Source organism: Cherax quadricarinatus, chromosome 71 (assembly GCF_038502225.1).
Source record: "Cherax quadricarinatus isolate ZL_2023a chromosome 71, ASM3850222v1, whole genome shotgun sequence".
Lineage (NCBI taxonomy): Eukaryota > Metazoa > Arthropoda > Malacostraca > Decapoda > Parastacidae > Cherax > Cherax quadricarinatus.
The window spans coordinates 6,195,983-6,223,418 of NC_091362.1; the positions used below are offsets into that span (position 1 = coordinate 6,195,983).

General features: G+C 39.5%; 2 protein-coding genes across 5 annotated transcripts in view; one reads left to right on the forward strand and one right to left on the reverse strand.

The window, feature by feature from the left end:
- Orc3 (origin recognition complex subunit 3) overlaps nt 1–17,014 on the reverse strand; it is a 92,877-nt gene extending 75,863 nt beyond the window's left edge. The window contains exons 1-7 of the mRNA XM_070099974.1: nt 16,787–17,014; nt 14,986–15,138; nt 11,479–11,741; nt 11,163–11,295; nt 8,730–9,283; nt 5,128–5,287; nt 463–576 (exon numbers count right to left, since the gene is read on the reverse strand). Of these exons, the coding sequence (XP_069956075.1) occupies nt 463–576; nt 5,128–5,287; nt 8,730–9,283; nt 11,163–11,295; nt 11,479–11,741; nt 14,986–15,138; nt 16,787–16,810 (1,401 nt within the window). The 5' untranslated portion in view covers nt 16,811–17,014. The remainder of the gene's footprint in view (nt 1–462; nt 577–5,127; nt 5,288–8,729; nt 9,284–11,162; nt 11,296–11,478; nt 11,742–14,985; nt 15,139–16,786) is intronic.
- Nucleotides 17,015–19,322: 2,308 nt separating this feature from the next.
- The window catches only part of LOC128700282 (CDKN2A-interacting protein), an 89,643-nt gene continuing 81,529 nt past the window's right edge, over nt 19,323–27,436 (forward strand). For 2 of the 4 annotated variants that reach the window (XM_070099975.1, XM_070099980.1), the window contains exon 1: nt 19,323–19,458. The gene's annotated coding sequence lies outside the window, so the exon portion shown is untranslated. The other 2 variants (XM_070099976.1, XM_070099979.1) reach the window with 2 other exon arrangements.

Sequence of the window (27,436 nt, forward strand, 5' to 3'; positions counted from 1 at the left end):
TGATTATTTCATTCTAAAATAAAGTTGATTACATACACATTCTTCTTCTTTCAACAAACTGGCCATATCCCACTGAGGCAGGGTGGCCCAAAAGGAAAAACTTAAGTTTCTCTTTTTAAATTTAGTAATATATACAGGAGAAGGGGTCTCTAGCCCTTTGCTTCCGGCATTTTAGTCGCCTCTTACAACATGAATGACTCATAGAGGAAGAATTCTGTTCCACTTCCCCATGGAGATAATAAGAAATAAACAAGAACAAGAACTAGTAAGGAAACAGAAGAAAACCCAAAGGGGCATGTGTATATATATGCTTGTTTATGTATGTGTAGTGTGACCTAAGTGTAAGTAGAAGTAGAAAGACGTACCGGAAATCTTGAATGTTTATGAGACAGAAAAGACACCAGCAATCCTACCATTATACATACACATTCCCAAAATAAAATGAGTTTTTAATATACTTACTTTGAGCCCTTTAATGAAATTTTTAACAGAGAGGTCATTGTAGAGGAAAATATCAAGGAGCAGCTTGAAAGGTCGGCCTCCAATATGAAATGGAACCTCATCAGACATCACCACCTGAAAGTATGAGAGAGGTCAATACATCTAAGGAAAAATCTAATTTTTATAATGTGAAACATTGGAATAAACTTGAAAATGATTATTAATATTCTAATGAACTAAGGATCAGAAGCAGGGTTTTAGGCACCGTGCTCAAGATTTACTGCCTCTGTAAAGAGGTTTAGGAACTAATTATTATTTTTAAGGGGGTGAGGGGGAAGGAAGAAATGTTGGCCCAATATCCTCTTGTCTGTGTAAGATTGATGGTCAACACAGCTTCAATAACTGGTTTGCCAGACCTGACACTATATACACTTGACTTCTCTCCTCAACTTACATCCTTCCCTTAAGCCAAAAACATGGTTGCAGTTTTTTTTCTCATTATGCACTGTGTGCTACAGTATTTTTTTTATATGGTGCACACTTACTGCATAGACCCATTCTCTCATATCTAGGCCCAAATTTACCACTCACAGCTTATCTGAGTGAGCTGAGCTCGTGGCATAGAACTACAGCACAGACACTCAAGGGGTTAATCTACACTCTTCCCACAAAAATAGAAATGTTTCCAGAACTGTCATTTTCTAACACACTGTCCATCTCCCACAGAGGCAGGGTGACCCAAAAAAGAAAAAAACACTCTCCTAAAGTTTTTCATTTTTTTTTTTACATTTATTGTTTTCACTGACATAATTGTGTTTACATTACATAGTCATTGCTGTGACAGCAGTTTACTCCCTGTTGCAGAGGGTCACAGAACTTGAGGTTGATCCAGGGGTCAGTGGAAATATTGGACGTTTCCAGTGAAAATAAAATATTGTCATTCCAAACCATGACACCAAACAGCTCTCACATCTCATCCTGGCTCTCTCGCTCGTCTCATTCCAGCTCTCTCGCTCGTCTCATCCTTGCTCTCTTCCTGGTTCTCTTGCTTGTCTCTTCCTGCCTCTCTCGTCTGTCTCATCCTGCCTCTCTCGCCTGACTCATCCTGCCTCTCTCGCCTGACTCATCCTGCCTCTCTCGCCTGTCTCATCCTGCCTCTCTCGCTCGTCTCATCCTGGCTCTCTCGCTCGTCTCATCCTGGCTCTCTCGCTCGTCTCATCCTGGCTCTCTCGCTCGTCTCATCCTGGCTCTCTCGCTCGTCTCATCCTGGCTCTCTCGCTCGTCTCATCCTGGCTCTCTCGCTCGTCTCATCCTGGCTCTCTCGCTCGTCTCATCCTGGCTCTCTCGCTCGTCTCATCCTGGCTCTCTCGCTCGTCTCATCCTGGCTCTCTCGCTCGTCTCATCCTGGCTCTCTCGCTCGTCTCATCCTGGCTCTCTCGCTCGTCTCATCCTGGCTCTCTCGCTCGTCTCATCCTGGCTCTCTCGCTCGTCTCATCCTGGCTCTCTCGCTCGTCTCATCCTGGCTCTCTCGCTCGTCTCATCCTGGCTCTCTCGCTCGTCTCATCCTGGCTCTCTCGCTCGTCTCATCCTGGCTCTCTCGCTCGTCTCATCCTGGCTCTCTCGCTCGTCTCATCCTGGCTCTCTTCCTGGTTCTCTTGCCTGTCTCATCCTGCCTCTCTCGCCTGTCTCACCCTGCCTCTCTCGCCTGTCTCACCCTGCCTCTCTCGCCTGTCTCACCCTGCCTCTCTCGCCTGTCTCACCCTGCCTCTCTCGCCTGTCTCACCCTGCCTCTCTCCCCTGTCTCACCCTGGCTCTCTCCCCTGTCTCACCCTGGCTCTCTCCCCTGTCTCACCCTGGCTCTCTCCCCTGTCTCACCCTGGCTCTCTCCGCTGTCTCACCCTGGCTCTCTCCCCTGTCTCACCCTGGCTCTCTCCCCTGTCTCACCCTGGCTCTCTCGCCTGTCTCACCCTGGCTCTCTCGCCTGTCTCACCCTGGCTCTCTCGCCTGTCTCACCCTGGCTCTCTCGCCTGTCTCACCCTGGCTCTCTCGCCTGTCTCACCCTGGCTCTCTCGCCTGTCTCACCCTGGCTCTCTCGCCTGTCTCACCCTGGCTCTCTCGCCTGTCTCACCCTGGCTCTCTCGCCTGTCTCACCCTGGCTCTCTCGCCTGTCTCACCCTGGCTCTCTCGCCTGTCTCACCCTGGCTCTCTCGCCTGTCTCACCCTGGCTCTCTCGCCTGTCTCACCCTGGCTCTCTCGCCTGTCTCACCCTGGCTCTCTCGCCTGTCTCACCCTGGCTCTCTCGCCTGTCTCACCCTGGCTCTCTCGCCTGTCTCACCCTGGCTCTCTCGCCTGTCTCACCCTGGCTCTCTCGCCTGTCTCACCCTGGCTCTCTCGCCTGTCTCACCCTGGCTCTCTCGCCTGTCTCACCCAGGCTCTCTCGCCTGTCTCACCCTGGCTCTCTCGCCTGTCTCACCCTGGCTCTCTCGCCTGTCTCACCCTGGCTCTCTCGCCTGTCTCACCCTGGCTCTCTCGCCTGTCTCACCCTGGCTCTCTCGCCTGTCTCACCCTGGCTCTCTCGCCTGTCTCACCCTGGCTCTCTCGCCTGTCTCACCCTGGCTCTCTCGCCTGTCTCACCCTGGCTCTCTCGCCTGTCTCACCCTGGCTCTCTCGCCTGTCTCACCCTGGCTCTCTCGCCTGTCTCACCCTGGCTCTCTCGCCTGTCTCACCCTGGCTCTCTCGCCTGTCTCATGACGGCTCTCTCGCCTGTCTCATCCTGGCTCTCTCGCCTGTCTCATCCTGAATATCTCACCTGTCGCATCCTGAATATCTCACCTGTCTCATCCTGGATATCTCACTTGTTTTATCCTGGATATCTCACTTGTTTCATCATGGATCTCTCACTCAGATACAGTTATACCACTAAATCAACTTAAAGTACATTAAAGGTATAAATAATTCTGAAGCCACAGTACTGTATTTTCCTGATCCATTCGTCCACAGGTGGGCCCCACTTATACCGTAGGTTAGGTTCTGGGCTACTGCTGTAAAACAAAAATCGCTATAAAATGAAACATAGCATGTTCACACTAACATATATTAACCCTTTCACTGTCGGTGCCATAGTACTACAGCTTGAAAGCCAGTGTTGGTGTTGTAGTATTATGCCAAAATTGTAGCAGCTTCAAATTTAGCAGGAGAAAGCTGGTAGGCCTACATGTGAGAGAATGGGTCTGCATGTTCAGTGTGCACAGTATAAAAAAATCCTGCAGCACGCAGTGCATAATGAGAAAAAAAACTCTGTGTTTTTGGTTTAAAATGCCAACTTTGAGGTGTATTTTCATATGGTATTTATGTTGTATTCTCATTTTCTTGGTCTCATTTGACAGAATGGAACACACATTACAGAAATAGAGATGATTTTGGTTGGTTTCACAATGAAAAGTACATTGAAACTGAGCTCAAATTAGCAGAAATGTTTGATTTTTGAGGATGTTCAAGAGTAAACAAATGACGTCACCGTCCAATACGTGTCCAACTGGCCAGTCTAATACGCAGTCACGAATGGATTGACATTATTTATACAATTATTACAATAATGCAGTAGTCTGCAAAACAGTAAATCGTCAATTTTTGAGTGAATAAAAATTCAAAATAGAAAGCAAGAGTAATATAAGCGGGGCCTGGAGACATGACTAATGAAGAGAGAAAATGTTATTTTAGTGCCAGAAATGTCTGTTTTGTTTATTCTGAACCTAATTTTGAAATTGGCATCTTCTGAAATTTGTGTGAAATTGGCCAAATTACCAATTTCTGACCACTTTATTGGGTAGTTGAAATTGGTAAATGGGCAGGTTCTTGTACTCAATCGATAGAACAAATGGAGTTCTAGGGAAATAGCTATGAGTTTGGTCAACTGGAACAATGGAACTGACCAAAAATAGGGCTCAAAGTGGGCGAAATTGCTGATGTGTACGTATTGCCAATACTAACTTCGCAAGAGCGTAATTCCGTAAGTTTACCATCAAATTTCATACTTTTGGTGTCATTACCATCTGGAAAAGATTCTCTATCGTTTCATAAGTATTTTTATTTTTTAAAATTCTTCGACACTGAGAGCAAGTTTGTGAGCAGGGGGTCTCGACAGTGAAAGGGTTAAGTGAGCAACAGAGCTAGGCCTAAAAAATACATATACAGTACACACATTACTTATTTTGAAATATTTTCATCCTTACCATAAAGCGAGTGTTGAATATATTTATTGCAGGACGTCTGAATAAATGAAGAATGGGTATATGTAATAAACTGCTGTATTAGTAAAATGCTGTAAAGAGAAACACTGTAAAGCAGGGCCTGCCTGTATTACTCTCTACCCTTTGTTATTTCCATAACCATGGTTTAGAATTTAGACACTATCTCTTATTCAGACCAAAAAAATCTGAATTTAACATTTTTTAAGATACTTTGGAAAACCATGCTTTTTTGTACTGAAAAACTGCAACCCTTTTCCAAAATCCAAAACAGAAATGAGAATTTTCATCCATTAAAAAAAAAATCAGAGATCATTTTGGATAAATCCAAGTGAAAAAATTTACTGCTCTATCTAATATTATTCACAGTTCATCCTTGATCAACATTTTGAAGCAGCACATTATGAATAATGTGAATGATGATGCATAATATACCAACCTTTTCAATAACATGATTAAGAAAATGAGTGGATGGTTCAGCTTGAAAAGTTTCCATAGCAATACAAGCAGACACATTCTGTGATAGACTGCGGTGGACAGCAGCGGGAGTTGTGGCAACACCAAATACAAAAACAAAGGGTAAGTCGCAGTGGTGTTCACTGAAAAACAAAGCAAAAAGTTAGTAATAATTAGTATTCTCATATGGGATTCAGAAAATGAAAGCTCTTATTCATCTTTGTGTTAGGCTGTGGCAGCCTAGTTGGCTGAGCAAGTGTAAGGCTTGTTTCTCAGAGCCTGAAGATCAGTAAATACTATTTAACTAATAGGGTGGATGGTAATGGAAATCGTGTTGGATAGACAAGAGATTGTTTTGAAGTGACCATAACCAATAGATCTTGTCCATGTCTGCAAATCAGTTGACCAAGGAGGTTTTATTTCACATTTCTGAAATCCGTTAAATTGGGTCTTTTATTTCCCCGAATCCCTTCATGTTACTTTGCTCACACTAACAGCACATCAAGTCATAAAAAAAATGCTCAAGTCCACTCTTCTTCTTTCTAACACACTCACACCTGCTGGATATCCAACCTTTCCTAGGACAACCCTTTGACTTGGAGGGTATATAAAGGAGGGGCATCTTATTTTGCTCCATCTTCTCCAAATGTCCAAATCACCTCAATAACCCCTCCTCAACTCTCTGGATAATACTTTTAGAAACCCTGCACCTCCTTCTAATCTCCAAACTACAAATTCTCTATATAATAATCACACTACACACTGCCTCCAGACACATATCCATTGCCTCCAGCCTCCTTGCTGTAATGTTTAAAACCCATGCTGCACACTCACATAAATGTTGGTACCACTATATATTTTGGTACATTAACTTTTTTGCCTCTATGAATAAGGTTCTGCATCTCCACAGATGCCTCAAAGTACCACCCATCTTTTTTTCCCCTGTTAATTCTATGGTTCACCTCATCTTTCATAGACCAATCTGCTAACAAGTCCACTCTCAAATATCTAAACACATTCATTTCCCCCATACTCCAGCCTAATCTGATATCCAATCTTACATTACCTAAATTTTTTGTTACTCTTATCATCTAGCCCTTTCCTATGTTCACTTTTAATTTTTTTCCTTTACAAATCCATCTACAGATCTTTGCAACTTCTCTTCAGAATCTCCCCAAAACCACTGTGTCATCAGCAAAAAGAAATTATGACAACTCCCATTTTATATCAGATTCTTAATCTTTTAATCCCACACCTCTTCCCAGCACCCTGGCATTCACTTCTTTTATAATCCCATCTATAAATGTTAAAACCATGATGACATCACACATCCCTGTAAAGCCTACTCTTACTGGAAAATAATCATCTCCCTCTCTCCTATATACCCTATCCTGAGTCTCACTATCCTCTTAAAAACTCTTAACTGCTTTAACCCATAAATGGTCCAAACGTATATATACGTTCACTACCCCAGTGCCCCGAATATTTTGAAAAATAAAAAAATCGTTTTTTTTTTAATTGAAAAAAGAGCACATTTTTCTAAGTGTTATAGGATAAAAAAAAATTTAGAGTCAGTACTTACCGAGATATGAGGCCACAAAGTTGGCACTTGGGGATCGCCTGGCGGCAACATGGAGCGCTGCCGCTTGCAAAAGTGTTGCCGATATACCTTTTTTTCTATTTTTCATATTATTTTATATAATTTTCATGTTCTGATAATTACAATTTATAGTAGTTCTTGTCATTTCATAACCAATCTTTGTTCTGACACTAGTATTAGGTACTAAAATTGTCACTAACACACTGACAGGTGGAGATTTACACCTGCCTTGGCCATTTACTATTGTCTTGGAATATATACAAAGTATTTATATGTCCCAGAAATGTTTTGGATATGTGGAAGAAGAAGAAGAAGAAGAAGAAGAAGAAGAAGAAGAAGAAGAAAAAGAAGAAAAAGAAGAAAAAGAAGAAAAAGAAGAAAAAGAAGAAAAAGAAGAAAAAGAAGAAAAAGAAGAAAAAGAAGAAAAAGAAGAAAAAGAAGAAAAAGAAGAAAAAGAAGAAAAAGAAGAAAAAGAAGAAAAAGAAGAAAAAGAAGAAAAAGAAGAAAAAGAAGAAAAAGAAGAAAAAGAAGAAAAAGAAGAAAAAGAAGAAAAAGAAGAAAAAGAAGAAAAAGAAGAGGAAGAAGAAGAGGAAGAAGAGGAAGAAGAGGAAGAAGAGGAAGAAGAAGAGGAAGAGGAGGAGGAAGAGGAGGAGGAAGAAGACGAAGAAGAAGACGAAGAAGAAGAGGAAGAAGAGGAAGAAGAAGAGGAAGAAGAGGAAGAAGAGGAAGAAGAAGATGAAGAAGAGGAAGAAGAAGAAAAGAAGAAAAGAAGAAAAGAAGAAGAAAAGAAGAAAAGAAGAAAAGAAGAAGAAAAGAAGAAAAAGAAAAGAAGAAGAAGAAAAGAAGAAGAAAAAAAGAAGAAAAGAAGAAGAAAAGAAGAAAAGAAAAGAAAAGAAGAAAAGAAAAGAAAAGAAAAGAAAAGAAGAAAAGAAGAAGAAAGAAGAAAGAAGAAAGAAGAAGAAGAAGAAGAAGAGGAAGAAGAAGAGGAAGAAGAAGAAGAGGAAGAAGAGGAGGAAGAAGAAGAGGAAGAAGAAGAGGAAGAAGAAGAGGAAGAAGAAGAGGAAGAAGAAGAGGAAGAAGAGGAAGAAGAAGAGGAAGAAGAAAAGAAGAAAAGAAGAAGAAAAGAAGAAGAAGAAAAGAAAAAGAAAAGAAGAAGAAGAAAAGAGGAAGAAAAAGAAGAAAAAAAAGAAGAAAAGAAGAAGAAAAGAAGAAAAGAAGATAGAGATACACAGAGACAGAGATAGACAGAGAAAGAGATAGATTAAGACAGAAAGAGATAGATTAAGACAGAAAGAGATAGATTAAGACAGACAGAGAGACAGAGATAGACATAGATACAGACAGATAAACGGAGATAGAGCCAGGCCGCCAGCAGCCGGCCAGCCACACAGCTGGCCACCATGCAGCTGGCCAGCCAGCTAGCCAGCCAGTCATCCAGCCAGGCAGCCAGCCAGGCAGTCAGGCAGCCAGCCTGCCAACCAGCCAGCCTGCCAGAATTGTGTCTCTTGACTTAGGGCATAGATTATAAGACATTCTGAAAGGGTGTTGCACAAATATTGAACATGAGTTATTATCGAGGTTTTTGATATTTCCTCGACCACTTGTGGCCACATGCACCTCAAAGCCACTAAACTCAGGGCCAAAATCACTTTCCTCTTAAAATGGGAGTGTTAATACTACATGACATCAGTGAATCCCAGGTGTTTGCTGCACTGTTTGCTCTAGCTGGCACTCATTTGAACTGGTGCTCCCACAAGGTACTAAGTGGTCCCAGATTTTTTTAATACCACGCACACCGAGTGTTAGGACCCATTCTATGCTGACAAGGTATCTCAGACCAATCGTGCCAAATTTGAAGTCCGGAAAAATAAAACGTATATATATACGTTTGGGGCACTAGCAGTAAAAATGTATATATACTTTTGGACTGTTTACGGGTTAAAATTAATCTTACAATAAAATAAAAATTCTGATATAATACACACCTACAAATTAGAATAAGGTCATGAAGTACATTCATAGGAAAACTTTCTACATCTTCTAAGATAACTACAAGAGGTTGATGATCATCTTCAGTTGGTAAAGAAGTCTCTTTACTTAATTTTATCTTCTTCTGAGGTGACCCATTATTGCTAAAAGATTTCATAGCTATAGATGGTGATCCCATTTCCTTGCAAGAGGATCCCACGGTTTTGTGTGGGGATGCAATAGCCATGAGTGAAGATGACATAGCCTTGTGTGGGGATGCCATAGCCTTGAGTGGAGATGCCACAGCCTTGAATTGGGATGTCACAGCCTTGTGTGGGGATGCCACAGCCTTGCGTGGGGATGCCACAGTCTTGCGTGGGGATGCCACAGCCTTGCGTGGGGATGCCACAGCCTTGTGTGGGGATGCCACAGCCTTGCGTGGGGATGCCACAGCCTTGCGTGGGGATGTCACAGCTTTACATGTTTCATCATTACAAAGAATGGTTGCTTTCTGTGTAGATCCTCTCAACTTGGAAGAATTTTTCTCCTGCGTTAGTACATCTGTACATTCCTGAAAATTGTTGTAAAGGAATAAATAGTAAAATAATAAAATAATAATAAAATAATAATAAAATAAATAAAAATTCTCAGTTTTGAGATTGATGTATAATGTGTATACCACCAGTATCCACACTACCAAGCTCCACTCTAAAGGATGTGTTGTTAGTAGTAGGGGTAGGCACAGCAACAATAACATTTAGGCATGTGTATAATGCAGGAAGCAAGAGTTCTTGCTTTCTTAACCCTTACACGGTCCAAACGTATATACGTATACATTCTCTCGCGTAGCACCCCAAACGTATATATACGTTTCCTTTGTCATTCATTTAACATTGGCACGATAAGCCTGAGTTGCCTAGACATGAGAGAATGGGTGTGGGGACACCTGGGTACCATATGCTCTTTTTTTCCTATAAAAAAAAAAAACGATTTTTTTTCTCAAAAAATTTGGGGCACTACATGAGAGAACATATATATACATTTGGACTGTTTAACCTTTTCAGGGTTTCCGACGTACTAGTACGGCTTATGCACCAGGGTTGACATACTAGTACGCCTAAATTTTAGCGCCCTCAAATCTAGTGAGAGAAAGCTGGTAGGCCTACATATGAAAGAATGGGTCTATGTGGTCAATGTGCACAGTATAAAAAAAATCCTGCAGCACACAGTGCGTAATGAGAAAAAAAAATCTTTGACATTATTTTTGGTTTAAAACAGCGACTTTGCACTGTATTTTCATATGGTATTTATAATGGTATTCTAGTTTTCCTGGTCTCACTTTATAGAATGGAAGACATATTACAGAAATTGAGACGATTCTGATTGGTTTTACAAAGAAAAGTACCTCGAAATTGAGCTCAAAGTAGCAGAAATCTTCGATTTTTGCCATAGTTCAAATGTAAACAAATCATGCTACGCGTCCAATACACGTCAACTGGTGAGTCTAATATTCTTTCACAAGTGCGCTGATATTATTTATACGATTTCTACACTAATGCAGTAGTCTGCATAACAGTAAATCTATTTTTTGTGAGAATAAAAATTCAAAGTGGAAAGCAAAAGAATGTAAGAGGCATGGGGATATGACTAATGAACAGAGGAAATGTTTTTCAGTGCCAGGAATGTCTTTCTTGTTTATTCTGGACCATATTTGGAAATTGGCATCTTTTGAAATTTGTGTGAAATTGGCAAAATTGCTAAATTCTGACCACTGTATTGGATAGCTGAAATCGGTAAATGGGTGGTTTCTTGTACTCATTCGATAGAAAAAATGGAGTTCTAGCAAAATAGTTATGAATTTTGTTGACTAGTACACTGGAATTGGCTGAAAATAGGGCTCAAAGTGGGCAAAATTGCCGATGCGTAAACATCGTTGAGACCGCTAACTTAGTGAGCATAATTCCGTAAGTTTTCTATCAAATTTCATACTTTTGGCTTCATTATGATCGGGAAAAGATTCTCTATCTTTTCATAAGATTTTTTTTTTTTTTAAATTTGGGCGACCCTGAGACCAAGTCTGGGAGAGGGCCTGGTGACCTTGAAAGGGTTAAGGGTTAAAATCGAGAAATCAAGACTAACAGCACTTTCTAGGCCTCCACTCTCAACCGTTACAATTCAGCACATCACTTTCTATTATTCATTTATTGTTGTGATGCTATGTAGACCCCCCTTCCTAACAGATTAAGAAATTTACCAATTCATCCACCAACAACTAGTTAATCTGCCTAATTTCAACATGAAGCTTCATTTTACAAGCATACTCTAGATCAGTTTAAAATAAGAAATCAGCAAGAAGGGGAAACCTCAAGACATTATTTAGAAGCAAACAGCTGAAAAAAATAAAAAACCTATAAATATCAGGTTTCAATAATAATAGCAATATTCAATACCTTGTACCATGAAGTAAGGACAGTCATATTAATTTGTCTCCTCTTGATAGATGGTCCTATCATCACTTCATCATCCAAATCTACCAAGTCATTCTGACCCATTAGCTGTGTGATCATTTTATGCATGGCAGATCTGCAAGTGCCCAAACTTGGATTAGGTGAAAGATGAAAATCATTTATATAATTTCTATCTTGTATAAAGTAACTAGCTTTATCAATAATGTCCATTAATCTACCTATTAAACTTGTAAATAGTCTACTAATTTAATCTCTCACAAACTGAAAGATCAACTTTGTGAAAGAAGGTCATCCTCACCTAAGCGTGTTGCAGTCTCTACTGTGAAGCTGTGCAATATGTGGTGTAACCCCATCTGCCAGAAGACGGACCAAACTCTCAAAAATGGCCTCGTGGTCTGGCATATTGACGCCTGTTACCAGGCAGGCTGTAGGTATATCATTTTGACCTTGCATGGATTCAATGTGGTTCTCTGAGGCCTTAATGGAACAATTCTTCCTTGCATTTTTAATGAAGTGCACCAAGTCCTCAAATACCTTGGCATGAACAGAGCTTTGTAAGTCCTGAAATTAATATACTGTTATAAGAGACAAGTGGTGGCTCTGGTGGCCTGGTGGCTAACGCTTTTGCTTCACACGGCAAGGGCCTGGGTTAGATTCCCAGCCAGAGTAGAAACATTGGGTGTGTTTCTTTACACCTGTTGTCTATGTTCCCCATCAGTAAAATGGGTACCTGGGTGTTTGTTGACTGGTGTGGGTTGCATCCTGGGACACTGACCTAATTTGCCCAAAATGCTCAGCATAACAAAGGGTTTTCTATATAGTAGTATGTCACTGATGTCATTGATGGTCTGTACACCATGTACATGTACTTGTAGTAAATAAAGATAATAACAATAATAATAATTATTATTATTATTATTATTATTATTATTATTATTATTATTATTATTATTATTATAAGTTATACTGTACTTAGAAGCCTGGAAAAAAGTGACACCCTTAGCCAGATTAATTGCAGGCAACCCTCATCTTACAGCCTCCACTCTCCACCAGCCTGGATCAAGCAACATCTTTAGCCACCCACAACAAACTTTCATCCTCCAACTAGTATAAAGTGTACATATCCACTCATTCTATGCAACACAATAACTGCACAAACATTGTTATCATTATACTGTTTACAAAACTTGTGTACACAAACCAACAATAAAAAAAGTTGTTTATTACTAATGTTCAATAATATATACATGTCACTGGACATGTTCCTAGAAGTGCTGCAGCTTGTGGAACTCTTTGAAACATGGTGTTGTGCACAGTGGTGTTTTACCTTCCTCATACATATAACGAGTGTCTCTGAGCTTTTGTGGGCGGTTTTTTTGTGTGCACAGACATGACACCTCTTCTGAGCATTTTTCTTGTTAGTAGGAGGCAGTTTTATTAGGTAGTAATCACCAGGCCTCAGACGAGAGGATATTTGGTGATAATATTGTGGGCAAGTTTCTATTGCAGTTGTTGTTACTTGGTACTTGAATATTATTTGTCTGATGACAAACAAAATTCGCCATATGGAGGTTTGTTTCTGGTTTTCAACTTGTACATATTATAAGCACTGAGCATGGAAATGTTCAGAAGATGGAAAAAGAGTTTTATGTACCACTTATAACTCTTGCAAACACAATCAGCAAACCCAATTTGCATGTCACGTTTGTTCACTGAGCAGATATTGAGGGTGTAGTCCATCACAACTGCAGATTTTAGAATGGGTTCATTGGCCCCTCTATTCTGCCTGCCACTGTCATTTCGTTTCGGTGAATTGATGTCAACAATATGACATCTCGTTTGTCATGCCACCGAAATGCCATGATGTCATTTGCAGCAAACGCCTGTACTATACCTCTGTGAATGCCTGCATCAAACCTGGGCATATGCTCACAATTTGCACGTACTGTGCCACACACGTCTGTCATGTTCACTCACAAGAAACCGTTGAGTATGGTTCCATCATTGTTCTAACCACATCACCAGAGATACCCAATAATTTCCTGGTATCTTGCAATGTATTACTTCCAGTGTACACAATTATATCCAATACAAGACCACTGTAGCAATCTCAAAGTACAAATAATTTTATACCAAAGCATTTCCTCTTGCTTGGTGTACACTGCTTAAACAACAGTCTACCTTTGAACAGAATCAAAGATTCATCAATAGCAAGCTTCCTGAAGGGATAAAAATACATACAGAACTTTTGTTTCAGATACATAAACACATTCCTAACCTTATATAACCTGTAGTTTCTGTCAGGTGCTACATAACAGTAGCACAAATCGATTGACTGGTATTACACCACTGAAAGCTGGGGCTGAAATCATGCGGTCTGTCGACCAGTATGATGTGACAGTGTACTTATACACATGTGGCATAAGCATTATTGTGGCAAAGAACAGATACTTCTCAGCCACAGTTGTCTCCTTCCACTGGTGTAAGCATGATTTTGGTTAAATGATTGTGTTTGGCATGGTATACTTGAAGTATGTTACTTTCCTTAACAATAATATCCATCAGGGGTTCAAAGAATAATTCAAAACATTCCAGTTCAGTGGCATTGTTCCCAAGTGTACAAGATGGCCGTATTTCACTTTGAGTTTCATCAAAGTGATGGGGATTAGTAACAAAATTGGCACCTTGCTGCCAATCCCAGATGCAGTCTGCTGGTGGGTACTTGGTATTGACAGGTGGTTGTGGTTGTGCAAATTGTGGTTGTGCAGGTTGGTGTGGTGGGTGGGTGGATGAGGGTGGCCTTTGTTGTAGCTGTGCTGAGTCAGCAGTGTGGCTACCAGCATGGGCCACTGCTGGTGCCTCATGGCACATGGCACCACTGCCAACTGATGACGCATGCACATCATCCATCCCAATTGTAACAATATCATTGTCATTTTCATTATTTATTCCTGGTGTAGGGCCATGGGATGTACACCGAGATGTACTCCTTTGCCTTGGAACAGCATATGTCACACAACCAGAATGCATGTAGCATTGTATATATTGATGCTTCACTGGAGAATATTACTCCTCACTGTCACTATTGGAATTGTAATCAAGAATTTGGAAATCACAATCACTATCATTATCACTGCTCACATCCGAGTCCTGGACATGGGGAAATAAGAGTTTTCTCTTTCGCCATGGTACAACTGAACGTGAATGACAGCCCAGCACCAGAGGTGGAAGGTTGAGGATCTTCTGAGTTTGCAGCACTATTTCCGTTATCCTGGGCATTGCTTTCGGTCACAAACTCCTCAAAACCATGAAATTCATCTTCACTGACACTTCCGTCTGTGTTAGCACTATCACTTGGGAACAGAAGAGTCCCAGTTCACCGGGGAGTGAGATATTTCTTACCGCAAGGCATGGTAAACAGAGACTACTGAAATGGCGTTCCCACAATGCAGACTGGTTACAGAAAACTGACCCTGTATGCCACAATACCTGAATAGCATTACAGTAGATGTTCAGTAATTGTAAAATAAACAAGTTTGGCAAAATCAACTGGTTACCCAGTGGAAAATTATTCTTCGTATTGTTTTAATCATAAAGCTCACAAAATATTAATACTGTTAGGGATTTTAAGTACAAAATGCAAAATCTTCCACAGCTAATGTGGAAGATTTTGCATTTATTAGTTCAAATATCCCATCCACCCTCATCCATCAAAGTAGCTTTTCAGATAAAACAATTCACAATTTGTCCCTATACGGTTGAAAAGTGTAATTTAAAATGGAGTTGTAAAATGTATTTTACTTACATGGAGAATATTAGTGACCATTTGCCAACATTTGACATAATTCTTGTAGCTACGGTCTCTGGTGTCTTCATCACATTCTGTCCAGTAGTCAAGTGTTGTACTTGCTGCCTCCTTTCTCTTGTTTGCTTTACTTCTCTTAAAGGAAAATACACCCTGAAAAGACATTTCTTTCTCTTTAACACATCAGCCATCTCCCACCAAGGCAGGGTGACCCAAAAAAGAAGAAACACTTTAAGCATCTTCAATTTTAAGTATGCATTAATACTTCAAACTGATTCAGTGATCTTCAGTTAATTGGGATTTCTTAAGCAGTTTCAAACTGACTCAATGTCTTCAGCCTATGGAATGAATGAAAGAGGTGGTGAAGACACAGAAAGCTAATTAGTTTCAGTAAAAATATAATGGAACAAGATGAGTAATTAATTTTCTATGGGAGTTTGAGGAAGACTGGAAGAACAGGGACAGAGTTGGATGAGCTGATAATATTTGGTACAGCATAGTGCTGGTTTAGTTACATTAGGGAGATGAGGTGCTTTTTTAACAATAGCTCTAAACTGATTGGCAGATGGAGGACTTTTGATGATTCAGGCAATGAATTCCAGATTTTAGGGCCTTTTATGTGCATTGAGTTTTTTCACAAGGCAAGTCAGACATGGGGGATGTCAGAGAGAGTTTTGAGTCTTGTGTTATGCCTGTGTGTTCTGTTGCAGCTATCAAGAAAAAGTTTCAGAGAAGGTTTATGTTGGAGTTTAATGTTCTATATATGTACAGGCACAGTAATATGAGTGTATATTTTGTATGTACATAACAAGAACAGATCAACAATCGTGTTCAGACTGCAGCCTCTTAACTCAGCGACAGGATGTTCTGCTTACAATCTAAGGCCCCACAATTAATAATGGGCATGAAACAAGATGTATGCACAAGCATGTCAGGAGAACTAACAGGGAACAGGGTAGTAAAGAAAGCAAATGCTAGACCCAAGGTCCTCTAGAGACAGGCACACTGTCTAATTTACTGAGGCTCGCAGGACCTTATGTCTAGCTCTCGTACAATGCCATGTACATTACTCTTGCTCTTCATGGTACTCTGCCTTAACAAAAAACTGATAGACAGACTACAAATCACCCAGAACAAAATGGTAAGATTCATCCTGGACCTGGGCCCAAAAGAACATGTCGGCCAGGATGAATTACAACAACTGGGTATACTGAATGATGAAGACAAAATTATTATTATTATTATTATTATTATTATAATCATGGGGAGAGCTAAACCCGTAGGATTATACAGTGCATGTGGGGGGGGGGTGGAAGTTATTCAGGCTCAATTCTGGGAACTGGAGCACAGATCCAATTTCGTAGATCAAGAGCCCCTCACCAGTGTCAAGGAACCTTCCTTGAGGGGAAAGACAGAGTAAAGCAACTGAAGCTAACTCATGTTTATAAAATTGCTCAGTGTCCAGAATATCTTGCTGCCAAGTTAGTCGAGGTTAGGAACCAAAGCCAGAATAGTACTAGGGAAAGGGAATACAATTTTGTAGTACCTACAGTAGGTGGTCAGCCTTCAAACACCTTTTATTATACAGCAATAAAGGAATGGAATACACTGCCTGCACACGTCAATGAAAGTATTAGCATGAACAAGTTCAAGAAGAGAACTAAAAGGTACTAATGAATGAAGCCAATGGAAATAAGTCACTCTGTATGACTTTTATGGCTTATCCTACGTAATTTACAGTCTGATAAATGTACATATGTGTACCTGTACCTAAATAAACTTACTTAAATGAAGAAGTTACCTTCGAGACTGAGACAGTTGCCATCGTTGACAGTTTCAGTTATATTTCGAGTGTACCAGTTACTTTCCCTTAATTTACGTCACATGAGGTGTAGTGCTGGAGATTTTTGGAGTTTTCTGGCGTCACTTGGTGGCAAAATATAGCTGCAATTGATAGTGAGGACCACAGGAGGCCTCGACACAAGGACTAATGTCAGTGATGTCAAAACTGGGCGCCAAAATTACTGTTTTTGTTGAGTGTAAGGGTTGTGGTGGTCCAATGTCCGTTATGAACCCGGGTTGTGGTGGTCCAATGTCCGTTATGAACCCAGGTTGTGGTGGTCCAATGTCCGTTATGGACTCGGGTTGTGGTGGTCCAATGTCCGTTATGAACCCGGGTTGTGGTGGTCCAATGTCCGTTGTGAACCCGGGTTGTGGTGGTCCAATGTCCGTTATGAACCCGGGTTGTGGTGGTCCAATGTCCGTTATGAACCTGGGTTGTGGTGGTCCAATGTCCGTTATGAACCCGGGTTGTGTTGGTCCAATGTCCGTTATGAACCCGGGTTGTGGTGGTCCAATGTCCGTTATGAACCCGGGTTGTGGTGGTCCAATGTCCGTTATGAACCCGGGTTGTGGTGGTTAAATGTCCGTTATAAACCCGGGTTGTGGTGGTCCAATGTCCGTTATGAACCCGGGTTGTGGTGGTCCAATGTCCGTTATGAACCCGGGTTGTGGTGGTCCAATGTCCGTTATGAACCCGGGTTGTGGTGGTCCAATGTCCGTTATGATCCCGGGTTGTGGTGGTCCAATGTCCGTTATGGACTCGGGTTGTGGTGGTTCAATGTCTGTTATGAACCCGGGTTGTGGTGGTCCAATGTCCGTTATGAGCCCGGGTTGTGGTGGTCCAATGTCCGTTATGAACCCGGGTTGTGGTGGTTCAACGTCCGTTATGAACCCGGGTTGTAGTGGTTCAATGTCTGTTATGAACCCGGGTTGTGGTGGTCCAATGTCCGTTATGAACCCGGGTTGTGGTGGTTCAATGTCCGTTATGAACCCGGGTTGTAGTGGTTCAATGTCTGTTATGAACCCGGGTTGTGGTGGTTCAATGTCCGTATGAATCCGGGTTGTGGTGGTCCAATGTCCGTATGAACCCGGGTTGTGGTGGTCCAAGGTTTGTATCATCCCAGGTTGTGGTGGTCCAAGGTCGATATGAACCTGGGTTGTGGTGGTCCATGGTCCGTATGAACCCAAGCTGTGGTGGTCCGGGGTCCGCATGAACCCGAGTTGTGGTGGTCCAGAGTTCGTATGAACTCTGATTATGGTGGTATAAAGTTCGTATGAGCCCAGGTTGTGGTGGTCCAAAGTCCGTATGAACCCGGGTTGTGATGGTCCAATGTTTGTATGAACCCGGGTTCTGATGGCCCAAGGTTTGTATGAATCCGGGTTGTGGTGGTCCAAGGTCCGTATGAACCCGGGTTGTGGTGGTCCAATGTTTGTATGAACCCGGGTTCTGATGGCCCAAGGTTTGTATGAATCCGGGTTGTGGTGGTCCAAGGTCCGTATGAACCCGGGTTGTGGTGGTCCAAGGTCTGCATGAACCCGGGTTGTGGTGGTCCATGGTCTGTATGAACCCAGGTTGTTGTGGTCCAAGGACTGTATGAATCGTGGGTTGTGGTGGTCCAAGGTTCGTAAGAACCTGGGTTGTCATAATATAATAATAATAATAATAATAATAATAATAATAATAATAATAATAATAATAATAATAATAATAATAATAATAATAATAATAATAATAATAATAATAATAATGATAATAATAATAATAATAATAATAATGATAATAATAATAATAATAATAATAATAATAATAATAATAATAATAATAATAATAATAATAATAATAATAATAATATCTTCATTTAATACAAGTACATGTACAAGGTATACAGTCCTAGCTGACATCAATGACATATTACTGTATAAAAAGCCGCTTGTTATGCTGAGCATTTCGGGCAAATTAGGTCAGTTTTGTCCCAGGATGCGACCCACACCAGTCCGCTAGTACCCAGGTACCCAATTTACTGATGGGTCATATAAATTGTATTACATAGAATATGAAGGTGCTCTGCTAGTGAATTGTGCAGATGACAAAGAAATGGAATGATTAATTAATCAGTATTATGAATTGGAAGAGAAAATACTATCATGTAAACGTGAGGTATTAAATAAATGTGTCAATACTGCCGTTCAACAATCTAGTAATGTAAATGCCAGATCTTTGCCCAAACTCCCATGAAATAAAGAATATTTTAAATAAAGAGTGTATTAGATAATAGAAATAGAAATATTTTTTATATGTGATGAGTGATAGTATAAAATATCTGACCTAAAAATATATCTAAAATATGAAGCATTTGAAATATGAAATAAAGAGTCTATCAGATAATAGAAGTATAAATATTTTTCATCACTTACTTATTTATGATATGTGATGATGAATAAAACAATATTTAATATTTAAAATATATATGACTTTTAAATAAAAGTGTTTTAGACTTTATGAAGATAAATGTTTTGCACATGTGATGATAGTATAAAATATTTTAGGCAGGTAGTGAGGCTGATCATTAAGCAGAACAACAAGTGTTGTTATTGTCTTGTTTCTCACTGCTTCTGCAACACTGTGTTGTGGTAGGTGTTACACAGGTGTGTTATATAACTGGTAGTGTCATCATGAAGGTCAGCAAGGGTATATCTGCTCACCTTATCTTAATATAAGACTAAACATCTGTTTTTATTTGCAGTATTTTCTTTCGTTTGTCAGTCTTAGACCTCGAGGGAATTCGTTCGGATTTTTTTTTTAACCCCGGGGGGTTAGCCATCCAGGGAAATTCCTTGATGTTTGTTGGGTTTGTTTTGTTTGTTTTTGTTTTGTTTATTTGATTTGGTTTGTTTTTCTTTGGTTTGTTTTTTGTTTTTTGTTGTTTTTTGTTTTAGTAAGTAAGTAAGTTTATTCAGGTAAACACAAATACAGTTACATAGAATTATCATACATAGCAGCATATGTGTAGGGAACCTAGGATAACCCAAAAAAGTCAGACAGAGTGACTTATTTCCATTGGGGTCCTTTTGTTTTTTGGCGTGAGGGCGGCGGCGGCAGCGGCAGCAACGGTATCCTACCAGCTCTTCTTTCTCAAAAAAACATCGCTCATCAAAACTTGTGATGGCCTAAGTGAAAGTTCAACTACATGAACCCACGTAGACCACAACATGACCCAAGAATACTAAGAATGTAACCCAAATCTTGACAAAATTAGAAGATCTAAGGAAGACAGCCCTGCTAACCCAAACACTGCCTCCGCTGCCAGACAGCCACTTAACCCAAGCTCCGAGAAAACAAGCCTTCTCCTCCATTGCTACACAGTATCTACTTCAGTGATACTATGAAAGGATATCGCAGAAGAAACAACACCAGTAATAATAAAATAACAGCAAGGACCCTAGAACTCAACTTGTCTACCCAGCAGGACGCCAGTGTATCATCACCCCCCCCTCACCACCACCACCCAGGGAACAACAACAACAACAACAAACATGGCTGACTCCCCCTCCAACTCCACTCCCTTCAAAGGATTCACCCATGATAACTCAGGTATGATTATTCCTGACAATATCAAGGACTACATCATTGCTCTAGAAAATGAAATCAAAGATATCAAAGCAACACTCGAGCGACGAGAATCCAAGATAACCAACCTCGAGAACAAGATCCAAAACCTTGAAGAGAAGATTACATCGGGAAGTGTTGACACAGAAAATACTCTAAAAGCAGCTATAGCCAGTCACACTGAGCAAATAACAACAATAAATATGAAGGTTGAAGAAGCAATCAAGGACTGGAATCAGAACATGCACACTCGACTAAATGAATACCTTGATTTCCAAGACGACAAAACTGAACAAGATAAGTTGTCTGATGCAGTTATAATAAACAGTCCACACATTCCTAGTGACATAACACAAGCACAGTGCAAAGAAACTGCTATCAGGATAATACAGAACCACGTACAAGTCATCGTGCAAAACAATGAAATCAAAGAAACACGTTTGCTAGGAAAACCAGTAAGTAAACACAGTATAATGATCAGACTTCATTCATACGATAAAAGAAAGGACCTAATTAAATCAGCAATTACAATGAAAAATGGAGTGTACATAAATGAGAGTCTAACAAAAAAACGTCAAAACCTTCTGTTCAGGCTGAGAAAACTTAAACAGGAAAACAAAATACATCAGTGTTTCACGCGAGATGGGAAAATACTAGTAAGGAAAACATCAACAGGACAACAATATACCATCTCAAATGAACATGATTTCTCTACCTTCCTTAGAAAAGCTGACATTTCTGTAACAGATTAGATAAGTGCCCTTAATACATAAATACGTGTGGTGCATATACTATACGTTACTATTATATTGTGCATTATTATTTTTATTATTTTTCATCACTAGCTAATCCCAACTACCTCCAATACTCTATACTTCTTTCTTACTGCTATTAATTGCTCATAATTTTAAATTACAAGTCAAATCTTACTCCAAATTAATAATATTCATTATTCGTACCTGTCCATTTAATTTTGTTTATCACTACTTGTTTTTTAGTCACTTTTCATTGTGTATGCAATTAGTGTATATTCCAATTACTTTTTTGCAAGTACCAAAACTATCTTTTGCTAGCTAGTACCAACTACCTCATTTTTTTTTTACTTTTTATTGTGCAATAAACTGCTCAATTTATTTAATATTACAAATCAGATCTTACTCCCAAACCAATATTATTTCATAGTGACCATCTGTCCATTTAACTTTGTTTACCATTACTTAATTTTAGTCCCTTATATATTTTTCCTTTATTTTAGCTTTATATAACTACCCTAGTTTATATATTCACAATTGTTAAAATAATCAAGGTGCTATTCTCAGGTGCTAAAGTAGAATAAGTTCACAATTTTGCCATTATATTCCAAAGCTCATTTATTTGATTACCACTTTATTGTTCACCACAACTTATATTAGTCCCTTTTATATTATAATTTTATACTATAATTCTAACTTTAAAGAATTACCTTTATAGTACTACCTACTATCATATTCCCAAGCTCCATTATTTGATCATCACTTTATTTGTATTAGTCCCTTTTATATTGTCTCCTTTATTTTAGCTAAAAAAAAAAAAAAAAAAAAAAACTACCTTAGCTCATTATTTTACATTTGTTCAATAATTAAGGTGCTATTTTTTAGCTTAAGACTATTTACTTTGTTTTATACTTAATTCTAACTATAGATTCACTACAAATCTTATGATTACAAGCATTGATCCTGATACCAACCTCTTATTTAATGACTTAAATGAATCAAACAGTTACTGTAATTACTACACTGCAGAACAATCAAAGGCACTTCTCAGTGCCAACAACAACATAACTATCTTTAACTACAATATCAGATCTTTAAGCAAGCATTACGATGACCTCATAGCATTACTAAATTCCTTACATGCCAATATGTCCATCATTACACTAACTGAAACCTGGCTAAAGCCTGATTAAGTAAGTAAGTAAGTAAGTAAATTTATTCAGGTATACACAAATACAGTTACATAGAATTATCATACATAGCAGCATATGTGTAGAGAACCTAGGATAACCCAAAAAAGTCAGACAGAGTGACTTATTTCCATTGGGGTCCTTTTACCTTATTATTATAATATAAAGGTTATAATATTTTCTTATTATTCTATAATGAAGATAACATCTTATTATCATACTAAAAAGACTATCTACTACACGAGGGTCATTAAGACTATCTACAATACGAGGGTCATTAAGACTATCTACTACCCGAGGGTCATTATGACTATCTACAATACGAGGGTCATTACTAGGGATAAGGTAAAATTTACACGTATTTTAGCTAAAAAATAGAAAATCATTCCCCTCCCTTTCTGTTGCTTCATTCATCAGACACTTTTTGGCAGTCTTCTTGAACTGGTTCAAGCTATGACTGGCCTTGACATTTGTGGGTAGTCTGTTCCATTCCTTTATTGCTGTACAATAAAAGGTGTTTGAAGCCTGGCCACTGACTGTGGGTACTACAAAGTTGTGCTCTCTCCCCCTAGTACTATGATTGCTTTGGTTCCCAACCTTGACAAAATTGACAGCAAGATATTCTGGACACTGTTCGTGAGCAATTTTATAAACATGATTTAGCTTCAGTTGTTTTACTCTGTCTTCAACATTCAGCATATCCAACTGCTGTAATTCATCGTGGCCTACATGTTCTCTTGGTCCCAGCCCCAGGATGAATCTTACGATTTTGTTCTGGGTGATTTGCAGTCTATCTTTCAGTTTTTTTGTCAAGGCAGAGTACCAAGAAGAGCAAGCATAATCCATATGGCATTGTATAAGGGCTAGACATAGGGTCCTGCGAGCCTCAGTAGGTAGACATTGTGCTTGTCTATACAGGAACTTCAGCCTGGCATTCGCTTTCTTTACTACACTGTTCCCTATCAATTCTCCTGACATGCATGGGTCAAAGGGGATTCCCAGATATTTAACTGATGAAACCAAAGTGATGGACTCCCCATTACACTGAACATTAAAATTATTTACCCTTCTCAGTTTATGTTTCGTTCCAAAGAGAATGGCTTCAGTTTTCCCTAGGTGTAATGATAGTTTGTTGTCTACTAACCATTTGCTGCAGGACTCCAGTTCCAGTGTTAAAACATTAGCAATATCTTGTGGGTCTTTACCTGTCACTAACAGAGCACTGTCATCTGCATACAGTAGGAGTTTGCACTTGACACTGATAGGCATATCATTGACATAACATAAGAATAGTTAGGGACCCAGAATACTACCTTGGGGAACTCCACATGTTATCGGCAGGGGTTCTGATTCCGTTTTGTTGATTTTGACTATTTGTCTCCTGTTGCTAAGGTAGGACTTAAACCAGTCTACAGAACCTATACCGATAGCTTGAAGTTTCTTACATAATATATTGTGGTTGACAGTATCGAAGGCCTTTTGCAGGTCTAAGGTTACCATACCTATGAGGTTCCCTTTTGACATTTCAGTTCTCAGGTAATCCATCAGATTAATAAGGGAGGTATCGGTTGAGTAGGATCTTCTAAAGCCCGATTGATAGCTATGGAGAATGCTGTTGTCATTAAGGTACTTAACTACTTGAGAATACACCGCCCTCTCCAGAATTTTAGATATTATACTGAGTATACTAACAGGTCTATAGTTGCTTACATCAGACCTATTATTTTTCTTGAAGATAGGAGTAACTCTGGCCTCCTTGAACCCCTCCGGTACGGTATTAGTGGTGATTGATAGATTTATTATGTGAGCAATAGGGATTGACAGTTCAAAAGCACCATCTTTTAGGAACTTAGACGGGATGTTATCAGGGCCTGTGCTCTTAGTTGGGTTTAACCTGCTTAGTTCTTTTTGAATGAAGTCATGAGATACACTTACTAGTTGACAACTGTTTGGGGTTACCCCTTTATTGGTATAGTATGTTTGAAACTTATCAGAGTCTGTGTTAAAGGTATTTGATGCAGCTGGTAGTTTACTTACTAGTGTTGATGCAACAGATGTGTAGTAAGAATTAAAGCAATTTGCCACCTTAGATGTTTCGTGGCATACCTGATAGTACAGATGTCTATGCCATTCCTGGTTACACAGCCATACACAACTGTAGGCCAGACCAACAAGGAGGTGGCACAGCCATATACTACTCAGACCAACTAGAATGTATCACTAATACTTGCACAAGGGATGAACATGGGGAATATATAATAGCCAAATTCAAATCCAAATACCTACAAAAACCTCTCACATTGATAAACATCTACAGAGTTCCACAGTCAAACATTAGCCAATTTAGTCAAAACCTAGGAAGTATGATAACTGATGCACGCATGAACAAAGATCACTTACTACTCTCAGGTGACTTCAATATAAATCTCCTGCAAGACCAGGACCCACACGTTACTGAATTCACAAACACAATGAGTAACTGTATGTTGCTACCAACAGTAACAAAACCTACAAGAGTTACAGAGACTAGTGTTTCCCTACTTGACCACATCTGGACCAACACCATATCCCCTTTAAAATCAGGCATAATTACAGATAATACCACAGACCACTACCCTACTTTCCTCATAACAACTCTTGGTAAACTACCCCAAGACACTACTAAAGTCACCTTCAGACTTCACAATGAGGCAGCCATTAATAACTTCACAACAGCAGTAGCAAACATTGACTGGCACACTGAGCTAGAAATCTATACAGATATTGACGAATGTATTAATAATTTTCTAAAAAAGACCCAATACCTCTATAACAAGCACTGCCCTAAAAAAACTAAACAGATGACAACTAAGAGACTGAACAGTCCCTGGCTAACACCCAGCATTCTCAAATCCATAAATACAAAACACCAATATGAAAAACAGTACAGAATGGGTCACATAACCAGAGACCAAACAAAACGTTACTCGTCAATCCTAACCAGCCTGATAAGAAAGGCAAAAAAATTGTATTATGAGAACAGATTATCCAACTTACGAGGTGATATAAAAAAGACCTGGAAAACCCTATCAGAAATTCTGGGAACAAAAAAGATATCACGAAATAGCGCAATAAAATTAGCAAAATCAGATGAACCCCTACTCCCACCAACAGAAACAGCAAACAGACTCAATGATTTCTTCTCCACTATAGGACAAAACCTTGCCAATAAAATCCCAAGCTCAGATACCCCACCAAATGACTACCTCACCGGCAACTACCCGAACACACTGTTCCTAGCTCTGACTAACCCATACGAAGTCTCCCTTATTATCAACGCACTAAAAAACAAGGCAGGAGACTTAAATACCTTACCACCCTTTATATACAAAAAAGTGTCACAAGTGCTATCACCAATCATTGCAACACTCTTTAACAAATCCATTGAATCCTCCACCTTCCCTACAGTACTCAAAATAGCAAGGGTCACCCTGATCCACAAAGGAGGAGACCAAACAGAGTTGAATAACTATAGGCCAATATCCAACTTACACCCTCTCTCAAAAATCTTCGAAAAATTAATTCATAAACGAATCTACTCCTACCTTATCTCCCAAAACATACTCAACCCCTGCCAATTTGGTTTCAGGCCAAATAAAAATACTAATGATGCTATTATACACATGCTAGAACATATATACACTGCAATAGAGAAAAAAGAAGTCCCACTGGGGATCTTCATTGACTTACGTAAAGCTTTTGATACAGTTGACCATGACTTGCTCCACGTAAAATTGTCGCACTATGGTATAAGAGGGCACTCCCTCAACTACCTCAAGTCATACCTCAGCAACAGAAGCCAATATGTGTATGCAAATGGGGCAAACTCTTCTGCACAACCAATTACAGTTGGTGTCCCACAGGGAAGTGTCCTTGGCCCTCTTCTCTTTCTCCTATACATAAATGACCTACCAAATGCTTCGCAATTGCTCAAACCCACACTATTTGCAGATGACACTACATACGTCTTCTCCCACCCGAGCCCAGTCACGCTAGCCAATACTGTAAATACCGAATTACAGAAAATATCTACCTGGATGAGGACTAACAAACTTACACTAAACATTGACAAAACCTACTTCATTCAGTTTGGTAACAGAGCTACAGATGTCCCTCTTAACATAATGATAAACGGATCACCTATCACAAAGCTAACAGAGGGAAAATTCTTAGGAATCCACCTTGATAATAGACTCAAATTTCATACACATATACAACAAATTTCTAAGAAAATTTCCAAGACTGTAGGCATACTATCGAAGATACGGTACTATGCTCCACAGTCAGCCCTCCTGGCCCTATATCACTCTCTTATTTACCCCTATCTCACCTATGGAATTTGTGCATGGGGCTCAACAACAAGTAACCATCTCAGACCACTAATTACCCAACAAAAGGCTGCAGTTAGAATGATAACAAATTCTCACTACAGGCAGCACACTCCACCAATATTCAATACACTCAACCTACTCACCATACAAAACATCCATACTTATTACTGCACCTATTACATACATAGAACACTTAACTCTGATATTAACCCTCCCCTCAAACATCTCCTTGCCAACCTCAACAGAACACATGACCATAACACAAGGCACAGATCACTCTTTGATGTTCCTCGTGTCCAACTCACGCTATGCAAAAACTCAATGCACATAAAAGGCCCTAAAATCTGGAATTCATTACCTGTAAATATAAAAGAAACGCTACCTGTTTATAAATTCAAGTCTCTTCTCAAAGATCACTTACTCACCCAAAACCAAATAAATACTGAATAACTGAACCTTATAAATTGTATATCTTTAATGTTTCTCACAATTATTTCACATAAATGTTAACCTAAAACCCAATCTAACTTTATTATTTTTTTTAAATACACTACCTAACAGAATACTCCATTCTACTGAATGTACAGCAATGCATGCAACCATATGACCTGTCTTTGTAATACTCACTTGTGCTTTATAGTAATCTGTTTACATTAATGTTTTATCACTGATTTCATCATTGCTTAGTTA